The following is a 12,864-nucleotide window of genomic DNA, read 5'->3' on the forward strand; positions in this document are numbered from 1 at the left end:
GCAGGGTTCGATGTACTGTGTGTTATACACATTACTCACATCATCAGCATTCCAATTACTGGCGAGTTGCGCCACAGTCACCCTTCTGTTGCCACTTACCATCCGAGAGAGCCATCGCGCACCTCGAACATCGATGAGCCGTGGTCGTCCAACACCTCACCTGTGGTTCATGGTTTTCCCTCCTCTGACCATTTTCAGTAGGTACTAACCACGGCTAACCGCGAGCATCCCACCAGCCGTGCCGTTTCGGATATGCTTTGACCCAGTCGTCTGGCCATTACAATTTGGCCTTTGTCAAACTCGCTTAAGTCCGCTGCCTTTCCCATCTTAAGAACAACAGTAACACTTATTAACGAAGCTCGGTTTCAGGAGTTTTTTATACCATGTCCCGACCCGCGCACGCGCCGTAGTTCATCTGCAATTGCTTCGATTTGCATATCGACTCGCTGGTCATAATGTTTTGGCTCATCGGTGTAGATACATAATGCTTGTAGTTTAAATAAACATTAACAACCAAAATAAAAAGAAGTAGAATATCAGAATATTCAAATAAGTTATTATAAACTGAAGCTGAACTTTCTCATATCAGTCCTCCAGCGTTCAGTCATCAGGCTGCTGCCATAAATCATGGTATGTTATACGTGGAAGTTGGCACCTCCCTTCTCATGTTTAAGTTTGATGTTAATCTCTCCAGTGACTACCTATTACATGTCAGATGTAAGGAATTCGTCGTTGATCTGTGCAATTGAGACGCTTTTTGTGACTATTCCATCTGTTGTGCGTGCTCTTTCCTATTGCTGCAAAATACGGAGTTCTGCACTTCTCAGATAGCTTGCATTTTACCAAAATTTGGTAGTACGCGATTTTAGCCTACATCCAACATTTCTCAGATAACAAAGAGGGGCCTAAATGATACTGCGATCGATAAGTATTTGGTATCGCTGATTAGCTGGTCAAGTGTTCCAAAAAACATGCGAAAATAACTGGAATCATCATGCTGTCTGCTTTTCACGCAACATAAATATCTGTAGGTGCCCAAAAAACAGACTAGCAGACCGAACACACTCTACCACTGATACTCACCCCTTAAAATAGCAGATATCGGAGTGTTCAATTAATAATGGGAATAATAACTGATCGCTTACGCGTTAACGCGCATAACACAGCGTTTAATATGTTAGTTCTTAGAACTCATGATCCCTCGCGAGTAGACAGTTGGTGTAATTTCTTCTCCCGCCCCCACACCAGGTGGTCTCTCTATCGTAGCTTGTCTCTCTATCACTTAACTACTTTAAGTGTCCAGATGTTTTTCCGAATTAATATTTCATTACAGTTTATATTTTAATTTTCATTTTATATGTTAAGCACACCCGAATCCATATGTATGTTCTTCCACATTGCTGGAAGTTTTAAATATAAAACAACGACCGGATTCGGAGAAGTATTTTTCTCCCGAAAGTTTCGAATATATTATTCCCGAAGGCAAGTATGTTTATCAATAGCCATGCGGTTTCCCATGGAACTTGGTGATAACTGTTTAAACGTGATGTACTGCGGGTCTTGCAGAGCTAAGCAGAGACAACTTTTACCACCTGCGTCCCTCTCACGCCAGAGCGCGAACGAATCCATATATCGAGCGAAAATTCCGATTGCTTACATAGTAACTTGTGGTTCTTTTTTCAGGTAGATATATGGTGACGTAAGAAAAGCATCACATCTTTCAAGTTGTGGATTCCTACTCTAGGACTGAAACAAAAAATTCATTAAAAATTAATTTCTTTTTCATTTGTTATCGAAGTCTGTATTATAACACTTTTATCAGTCCTTGTTAATTTAAATATGTTGGTTATTAATAATGCAAAACGATAATTGTAGATATATTTTTCATCCTTGATTCTGTGGGTTCCAAAACCAGATCTATACTGTTTTATTTTATTTATTTATTTTTGCATATAGTCATTTTCGTATTTTTACAATTATATTGCTGTTGTATTTTTAATTTCTTCTAAAATTTAACAATTTTTATTTTAATAAGATTCTTTTATGTATAGTCACTGGTAGCAAGCATTCGTTATTTTTGGAGTTATCCGATACGCGTATCTTATTTATTAAATGTGCTCCAACTTTGATATTAATATGGCCTGGAATTTTCGGAAATAAGGAATCCAAGTATTAGCACGCCTTTTGACATCTATTACTTTGTTTCTTTTATTTTTTTTGTTCGCTGTTATGTGGTAGATAATGTTAACGGTATCTCCTAGGCTCGTACAAGAAATAATGTCTTCTAGAAAGTATTCAAGATTTTAAAATTGCCGAATTTGATGAATTATGGCATGCTTCGAAGCTTCTCATTCTAGCAGCCCTTGTGGAGGTTGTTGTCGGTTTAGACCATCCACTAAATTGTTGACGATGTTTTCGGAAATTTCTGCCTTCAAGCTCATCCATCATTCAGTACAGTTAAGCAGAAAACGTATCCTTTCTAGCTGTGTGAACGTGGCTGCGCTGATCAATGCGAAACCTAATTGTGTTCTGGTATTTCAGACTCCCTAGAAGCCGATGTCGTTCTCGCATCACTGAAACTTGGATCACCACTTCTGATATTCATCCTAATTGTAATTTTATCTGCCATTTTCCTGTACGAAATTAGCACACATTATTTTTATAATAGCTGAATAATACACGGAAACAAAATTATGCATTTTAGTACATTTTCATTTCATTTATTTAACCATACCATGCAGTGCTCCCACGACTAATGTCCACACGTACTTACATCATTATTATTATATATAAGAAAAAAAAAACATTGAATAGTTTACACTTTATATACACTTGAAAATGAGGGACTTCTCAATACAAAAATCTACTGGAAATTGGTTCAATATTATTTAGGAAACATCATGGATATAAAGTTTAACAGAGAAGTTGAAAGAGACATAAAATTATCGTGTATACCATTCACAATTCATAGCCATTTACACAATATTATCTATACAGTATATGCACGCTTTACACTATTTCCATAATACTTTATTTGATTAATTAAAATTCCTTCAATTTTAAAGGGCTCAACCGTTCCACTAAATAAACTGTGCAACTTCTTTCTTTTAAAAACTCTGTCTATAAATTGTTTTATATGCAAAATTATTTGCTAACTAACTTCAGAGCACAGTGACGTCTCCTAATGATATACCCCCCCGAGATGTGAGCACCTGTACGTGACGAAGGGACGCCCAGTTACGCTGCTGATCCTCCGTATTAGCATCATTGGGGTCCAATGCCCACAGCCTAAGTTCCAGGCTAACATAATAGGTATCCGGCTTATTTGCCGTGCGCTGTGACTCGTAAAAATTCGGAAAGAGGTATCCTAGTGGTTGTGGGACCAAGCGTCAACACACCACTTTGTCCCCTGCTTCGACAAAATAGGTGGTCCCGGAAGGCCCGGTCAAGATCAATCAGCTGGTGGGTTCATCTTCAAGAGTCAACCGTGTCAATCCCATGCCCCTACCCTCATGGTCTTATGGACAGGATTCAGGCTGGCGACCATACGGGTATGGTGTCATATAGCCCTGGAGTCCCTCTTCTGAACTTCTGAACTCATTTATTGCTTGCTTGGTAGTGGACGTCCCATTTGGACTTCTTAGTGGGAGTGGAGCCGGGCGCTGAACTAAAATTAAAAACATTATGAATCCTGATAAACTTATTTCTTCAGGGAGCCCAACACGGTCTCTATCTGCAAATACAAATAAAGAAACAGATATCGCTGGCGCTGCAAAGAGTTAACGAACTGAAATAACATCAGGGCTTGTCCCAAGGTTTTTTTTCATCCGTTCTAACAGCGATAAATCTATTGGAAAAAATGTTGCCCTTTTTTATACAGAAGGGTTTAGAAGTGTTAAGAGGCTTCCTTCTGAGGACCTCTTAATTGAAATCAGAAACAACATGTATACTGAGCAGCTACTCCTGGCAACATCAGTCGGAGGAATATCAATTACTGTCACACCACATAGAACCCTAAAGTAATTGAGAAGTGTAGTTTCAGAGTGAGATCTTCTCGACGTTACTGAGGAGGAAATCTGCTCTAAACTAAAACGACAGTGTGTTTATCGCTGTTAAAAGAATTTCTGCGCGTAGAGATCATACTAGAAACATCATTCCTGGAATTCAATTGAGTGACGTCTCCCAATAAGATCAAAGCCTTATCCGTCACTAAAGACACAGATGCAAGATCCATCGTTAATATGGCTGAAAATAAGATGCCTTACTAGAAAGTTTCCTTCAACTCCTTCCACAATCATCATCATCTGTAATGGGCAGGAGATAACCATTCCTGAGCATAAAGCAAACATCCTCGCAGAAAATTTTGTTCATTATTATATATTAAACGCATATGATCTATCTTTCGTATTCTCATCCCCCTCACATGTCTTCATTGTCCGTTCTACTAACAGTGAAACATATCCTCCTTGTTTGTCTCCACAATCATGCTGCTCGACTAGCAAGTTTTAAATCTCTTCTATCCCAGAATAATTCATTAGAGAGGAATCGCATTCTCAGTGATGAAGAAAATTTGTATGACCAATTTAATTTTCTTAAGCAGGTTCATCTATACATACTTTTATAACATATGACCAGAAAAATATTATCGCATTTACATTGAGTTCTAATTACTATGACAAGCACATTTTGGCCTTAGTTGTTCTTTGCCACAAAACCTCCATTTAAACCAACCAACCAACCAATCTGGTACAAACAATAATCATCTAGTTTACTTAGAAAAAAAAATTCCCAATGTGAGTTTCCCCTCCCACTTATTTCAATCAGTCTGAGGCAGACGGAAGTCACCCATAATAAGACATTCGCTCTTGTTTTGCCCGATCCATCTGCATGTAAAAATTCCAGAACGAAGGGCCATAAATTGAAATTACAGGGGAAGAGGTTTAGACTAGACCGTAGGAAGTTTTCTTTTAGCCAGCGAATTGTTGACTACTGGAACAAGTTGCCTCCACAAATAGATGAAGCTGACACTTTGAAGAATATAGTTACCTACTTGAGGTGGGAAGTACATAATTTCTCATTTCTTATCTAGCTGTTTTTGTGGCTTCATTGAACTACGTGGCTATGTTAATATTAATTCTAAAAAGTCGAACGGGAAGCAACATATAATTGATATTATTGTATATACTGGCATTGAGCTGTACTTACCGAACTTCTCTAATATTTTTCTTGACAGAATGGTACCTGGAATGGCCTCATATCCGATTTATTGAGACATAAGGCAGATATCGTTGTGACTTCCATCAAAATCAATCAAGAAAGACAGAGTGCCGTGGATTTTACAGTACCGTTCTTGGAGACAGGAATTGCAATTGTCGTTGCTAAGAGAACTGGAATCATTTCTCCAAAGGCCTTCCTTGGTAAGAATCTCTCATTTCTCATAAATGGACACTATTTCTTAGTTTCTTCAGCAGAAACATCTTGTGTGTGTATGCGTGTGTTTAAAAGAATCTAATTGCGATCAAATTTCATGGTTAGCTAAAATCCTTTGCCTTATTTTCATGTTGAGATTAATAAGAATTCAAGCTTTCGGCTCACTTTTCTCACATACGGGCACCGCTCTTACCGTGAGATGCTTCGTAGTATTAGTCAGATCAGCTACTTTTCCCTTTAAAGAACTGTCCGGACTACAGAACATTTCTTATCTGATGATATTTCCAATACAATATTTAATTAAGAAAAGTAAGCAAAGGATGAAAAAGACACACAGCTTAGCGATCGAAAAGCATAAATAACAAATAAATAAATAAATATAGACAATAAAAAAAACAGAAAAAAGGAAGAAAACCAATATAGTAAACATCGGTGCCTGCAAAGCATTCCTTACCCCGTGATGCGAGAACATAATTTGAATATAAATGACGAACATAGCTAGCCAAGTAAGTGACAGATAGAAAATAATCCTGTACATTACACAGCAACAAAGGCAGTGAGGTTAAAATAAATCAAGATAAAGGGTGTTAAGAAGGAATACGCTCCTAATACAAGTTAGAAAAAATACCAGTTAATAAAAATACCAAATAATATAAATTTTAAAAAAATGCTAATTAATTCAAATTTAACACCGGGCCCAAATAACGTGAAATATTGCTACAGACAAAGACAGTAACCACCACAACAACTTGACTGACAAGGTGAAACAAACGTAAATAAAATAGACCGACCATCTGCCCCCAACTCACTACCCACAGGCTAACAATGTCCGGGGAATCACTATACAATATTTCTAACGTTAAACAAATTAATGCATCGCAGACTTAACCGATACACTAATCAACCGTTCGTTTTATGTTACCTGGTTAGGTAGCGAGTCGAGATGCTAATACGCTGTTCGTACTGCCATCTATAGCTCAATTTCTTCTGGATGTAATCTTGTTTAGCTGTTACCTTGTATCAGTAGTTTGGTGTTGCCATGTGAGTGCCCTGACTGTTCCAGTATAATTTTCCATTGCAGAAGGGCTAACATTTATTTGTTTAATGGTCGAAATGCAGTGATCCCCGTCCACTGTTGCCCGTGTAGCATTACATTTATTTCAGTACGTGTATAGTTGGGCCCGCCTCCTCGTGGCGTGAACGGGTACTCGGAAGCAGCATTTCTGGTGATCGCTGCTTCCTGGCAGTAAAGCGACCAGAAACAACACACACACACACACACACACAGAGCACTACACTCATTTCTGGCCATTGTACAGATTCACCTACATTTGTGAATCTGTACAGAGAACCAATGCCGGAGTTGTACTAACGTTTAGGGGCCGCCTTACACAACACTCCAGCCTTCTCATGAGCTGGGGCACAGTAGTCGCTTTTTTGTTTGTTTTATCCTGTTGGTCACATTGTTGTGGTTGATTTTTGCCTCCATCTATAGTGATATTTCACGTAATTTGAACCTGGTGCCATCGAGGGGAGCCGCTAAATTTAAATTATATTTGCCATTTTTAAATTTATATTAATTGGTATTTTTATTAATTCGCTTTCTTATAAATTATATTAGGAGCGCATTGCTTCTGAAACACCCTTTATCTCGATTCATTCTCCCCCCACCTTTCTTTGCTACTGCTAGTTACTGGTTTATTTTCGATTCGTCACTTGCTTGACTTGCCATAGACTGGCATATTCTTCAATTATGTTTAAATTATACATATACCAAACGAACTGTAGTTTATAGAGTATACGAGTACCATTTTGTAAATAATGTACAACCCACTTCAATGATGCAATCCATTTTACCTCCAGGAAGACAAACTTGGTGTTATTTTAACTGATTTCAGTGAACAAATTGAATGTTGTTTGTGAGTTTATTTTACTGTATTCTTATACTACCGTTTAAAAAAGTATAACGATTGATCAAATATAATGTCAAATCACAAGCCATGAAATCGGAACGATATTGAATTGTAACAAGTTGCTGTCAAGCCTGCTTCTAATTTATAGGCATGGAATATTTATAAAACTGATGAAATGGAAGAAACCATAATTCATCATCTTGTCTGCTGATTATGGAAGGTGACTTTTATTTCTCAATAGAACAATTCATGCAAATGGGGTTTTCAGTCTTTATAAAATATCCGGCAATTATATTTCTTCAATAGTGAACCCTCTGTATAAACTGCTCTCACAGCATTATGGATCTGGGTTGAGTTTATTTCCACAATGCAGCTTTAATTTTTAGGAAGGAATGCTACTCTTCACGTATTATCTCATCAAAATCGCTATTTTCTTTCGTTTGAAACTTTGCGCATACACAACGTATACTAACGTTATATACGACATTAGGAGTTTAATGCGGACAATTCCCAAAATAACCTCTCGTGCTAGTCGAAAGACTGATGATAACGCCTTTTGGTAATAAATAATACTCTTTTATTACCTTTTGGTGATAAAAGATTATGATTTTATTACATTTGGTAATAAAATCATAATTTTATTTTCGAAAATCGAAAATAAAATTCTATTTTATTTTCGATTTACTACAACTGGTTCCCTTGAAGCAGTTTCTCAGGCCAGTTTACTAAAAATGAAAGGGATAAATTAACAGAACGTTCATGCGAAATTTCCAAACGAATTCAGGAAAGAAAAATTATACAGCGCGGTGGCCATGGCACATTTTATATTTATATTTTTCAGTTTAGATTGCTAGGTACCTTCTGTGTCCTGATCGTGTGGTGATATTCGTTAACGTTTTGCTGGAGAGAGTTCACGTCTAAAATACCAAATTGACAAGAGCTGATGAAAGCTGGTTCTTGTATTTTATTTTCATTTATTATGGATGTGACTCGTCCTTTGTTGGGGTTTTGCGTTTCCTTGGCTAGACGAGTGTAACTATAGATTATTTTCATTTAATTGTTAGGGTATCTTGGTATTCAGGTATCAGAATCGTACCATTCCGTATAAAACTAATGGTTGCATTAATTTGCGGCATTTGTTTCGTGGCATTAATTAGTGTTCTTTTTGTTCAATAGTCTTTGATACCAGTGTACAAGAAACCATTAGACCATCACGATATTCGCGGCTTACACTGATTTTAAAAGGACGGCAGATAAGATTCGGTTTGGAGAATCAGTTTCCAGAGTGAATCTTGGCTTATCTGTAAAGAGAGCATTAGCCTAATAATCATTACTACAGATACGGTGTTGTCTACACCAATCAGACTGGATCTACTGTGAGAGGGATTAGCGAACAAACTAACAAGAACAATCTCATAATTCCCCCTTTTTCTAAACGCCTTCAGTATGCAGTTTGTCAGCGACCTCACGAACGACAGTTTGTTAAACTGTCGTTCGTGTGATTATTGAGACCTTTAGAGAGAGAGAGAGAGAGAGAGAGAGAGAGAGAAGCCTGGGTGTCATTTCCTAGCGGCATGTTGTTTCACGGTAATGCTGTGATAAACTAAATGATACATTCAAACCCCGAAGAGAATGCCTGATGTATAATTCCAGAAATCTTTTTCTGCATTTATTATACCAAGTTTCTGCCTTCGCCCGCCATATTGCTTTCTACAAATTTGTAAATGGTTTAATGATTTAAAATCTTCATTCATTGTCATAACGGTGCCCTCTATCATTTGACATTAATAAACATCGCAAAGTTTCAAAGGAAATGGATGTGAAGCCTGATTATAATTTAGAGGCACGAAATACTTATAAAACTGATAAAATGAAATAAGCCATAAAACGAATTAATATAAAAATGCATCTAATACTTTTTTGTATTACATAAAAATTATATTAATTATACTGTATTTGGCAATCTCCTGCAACTCTGAAAACATGCGTCTCATTGAAAGATAGCTTCAAGGCACTATTAACCAGCTTGTTCGGTGGGCTAAAAATAATGGATATAGACTTTCAAAGCAAAAAACAACACAATTCATTTTTACCGTAAACGAAGTTTACATCCTGATCCAGACTTACAACTTGACTCTCATCCAATTACTTTTCACTTTTCAACACAGTATTAGATTTCTTGGACTTTTCAATTCTTTAGTTTCACTCAAATTTACATCGATTGTTCCAAGAAAGACAGTGAAGTTGGTGCAGCTGTAGTTCTACTGAACATTACAATATCTCAGCAGCTCCCTTTGGAATGCAGCACTTATACCGCAGAACTTTATGCTATCCTTGACTTTAGATGAGGTAAAACAGTCTTTATACCGATTCCTTAAGCTATATCGGCTCTTCAGTGTAAACTTCCTTCCAGTCATCCCTTACCCCAATAGATTCGAATAACGTTAGTGCAGCTTCTTGCAAACAAGCAAAAACTGATCTTCTGTTGGATACCTGAACATTCTGGAATCACAAGACACGAACAAGCAGATTTTCCTGCCAAGAATGCCAGTCACATGACATCAGACATTTAGATACCTAACACCGATTACAAACATATCATACAATGTACTGATAGAAAAAAATGTCTATCCATTTGGCAGGAGAACAAAAGCAATAAACTGTTCTAGAATAAAAAATAATTACAAGCAGTGGCTATCAAACCTAAGAGGGAATAGGAAGGAAGAAATCGTTCTTGCTAGATTGCGGATTGGACATACCCACATAACGCATAGTTACCTATTCACAAGGGATGATCCTCCACTATGCAGCAAATGTCAAACTCAACTCACAATAAGACCCCTGATAATTGAATGCCTATTATGCTTCAAAGAACGACAAATAGCCCTCTCTTTTAAATAGCAATTTCTCGGAAACCGACGAGATAATAATGATCTTTTTACTTTCGTGAAAATGATAAACAAATATCATCTGATCTGAATCCACCTGTTTAATACACCAAACCTGTACCAACTAAGGCTGTAATAGGTGCATTATGGCCTTAGTAGCCCTTGCACCAATAAATCAAACAAATAACAGTTTTTGAAATTTTTCAAAAATAAAATCACACTACAATAATTATAAGGTTTTAAGAAATAAAATTAATATAATTGTTAAACAAAAAATCTTTTATAATGGGACATTTATTGATCAAAATATTACTCAGAAATCTAAGCAGCATGTGATCAACAAGATTATATATAAAAATGGTAGGTCAGGTAATGAATTTATTTACAACGCGCTTTTAAGCGATCTTATGATCACAATTAATGTTATTCATTAACTCAGAATTTTGTATGTTGAATATCTTCACTAACTTAGACAGTTACGAAGCTTTCAGTTTTTTTTTTTTTTTTTTTTTTGGCTGTTTTTGTAAATTAATTGTTCTATTTTCCCGGAAGTGTCGGGAAGTTGTACAAATGTAAACCCCTGGCTTTTTGGCCGTGAAGGGCATTAAAGATTATCTCTCTCTCTCTCAGTTGTTGGCGCATCGGCTTCTGTAGCCATAATGCACCTCCCAACGTTTTTTTTTTTTTTTTTTTTTTTTTTTTGCAGTACTTTGATCCAAGCCCTAGGCGGGATTCGAACCCACGACCTTTGGGTTGCCAGGCAGGAACTTTACCCACCCGGATAGCCCGGTCGGCAGCTTTCAGTTGACAGCCGTCTGCGGAGAAATATAGCTTGTCTACTTCTGAGCCCAACCCATGTTGTCTCATTGAATTCCCTCTTAAGGAGAAGGAATCCTTGGGTATAGACTATCATCCTTAAGGATGTTAAAAAATAATGCGGATATATTTTCTGTAATTTTGATAAAAATCCTTAAAAAATACTGGATTTAGGATATCGTCCTGTTGTTCTTTTAATATTTAAGATTGTTTTAATTCTAAAAAAATCTCCATATGATCTTTCTACCAACCCATTAGCATTCAATCTGTTCTTAACAAAATTTCCAAAGAGTTCATTATGGGTCAGATCAATTAGTATTTGAATAAATTTTCCATTTCGAATAGCAATTTCTCCCAATATCAAAAAAAAAAAAAAGTAAGAGTTCACAAATCTTACTAACTGAATTGTGTGAACAGATAATATTCCTTTAAACAATAATAACTTAATTTTATTAATACTTATTGAATTCAGCAAAACTATTGACCTTGTTAATGTGGATTTACTTGGACTTAAAAATCGCATTCTTATAGTTTTAGGGTCAAAGTATGTAGCCTGCTTACTCAATATTTGAAAAAAAAGAAATGTAACTGTTAGTGTTGGCAATGTATTCAGAAAAGACAAACTGTCACTGAGAATACCTCAGAGGGTTTTGTAACTGGTTCTGCTTTGTTTAATCTGTATATGAACGAACTGTTTAATACATAACCAAAGTTAAAGTGAAATTGCATGCTGGTGATTTGATGTTACATATTGTTGGTAGACTAAGGCGCATTTAGGGCTAGAGCCTCAAGCTGCGAACAAATTTAGACTATGTATATAAAGTGCTTAGCATCATAATACACAGCCATTTCTGAATAAACAGAAAATTTTTAAGGTGGCATCGTTTTAGGTTATATCTCATATTGTGAATACCTTCACAACGAGTTGCCATGATATTGCACTACTTCGAATAAGTAACGCTTCACCTAAGGAGAAGACTAATGTTACTTATTCTCAGATAGGTACCACCACCCAGACAGCACTGTTTCAGGGCTATTTGGCCCTTCTTCAGTGAGTGGGTAGGTACCCAAGTGATGCAATGATGGCAAAAACAGTTATGAAGTATAACTCCACAATATGAGAGATGCCTGATGGTGTATGATGTACTTAGACTAAGGCGCATTTAGGGCTAGAGCCTCAAGCTGCGAACAAATTTAGACTATGTATATAAAGTGCTTAGCATCATAATACACAGCCATTTCTGAATAAACAGAAAATTTTTAAGGTGGCATCGTTTTAGGTTATATCTCATATTGTGAATACCTTCACAACGAGTTGCCATGATATTGCACTACTTCGAATAAGTAACGCTTCACCTAAGGAGAAGACTAATGTTACTTATTCTCAGATAGGTACCACCACCCAGACAGCACTGTCTGGAAGAAGGGCCAAATAGCCCTGAAACAGTGCTGTCTGGGTGGTGGTACCTATCTGAGAATAAGTAACATTAGTCTTCTCCTTAGGTGAAGCGTTACTTATTCGAAGTAGTGCAATATCATGGCAACTCGTTGTGAAGGTATTCACAATATGAGATATAACCTAAAACGATGCCACCTTAAAAATTTTCTGTTTATTCAGAAATGGCTGTGTATTATGATGCTAAGCACTTTATATACATATTGTTGGTACTGAATTGGATGTAATAGTAAACTAAATGCGAAAGGATTTTTGCAAACTGCAGTTATGGTCTCATGATAATAACCTAGTTATGAACTAATTATAATTAAGCTAATTTCATATAAACCTTCCAACACTACTTTGACTGGTGTTTCTAATA

General features: G+C 36.6%; 1 protein-coding gene across 2 annotated transcripts in view; it reads left to right on the forward strand.

The window, feature by feature from the left end:
- Positions 1-12,864, forward strand: part of LOC150083142 (glutamate receptor ionotropic, NMDA 2B-like) — a 350,422-nt gene that overhangs the window by 257,972 nt on the left and 79,586 nt on the right. For both annotated transcript variants that reach the window (XM_090377838.1, XM_090377839.1), the window contains one exon: positions 5,234-5,417. In XM_090377838.1, the coding sequence (XP_090233964.1) occupies positions 5,234-5,417 (184 nt within the window). The remainder of the gene's footprint in view (positions 1-5,233; positions 5,418-12,864) is intronic.

The sequence above is a fragment of the Mastigoproctus giganteus genome, chromosome 7 (assembly GCF_048544385.1).
Source record: "Mastigoproctus giganteus isolate SK-2022 chromosome 7, ASM4854438v1, whole genome shotgun sequence".
NCBI lineage: Eukaryota > Metazoa > Arthropoda > Arachnida > Uropygi > Thelyphonidae > Mastigoproctus > Mastigoproctus giganteus.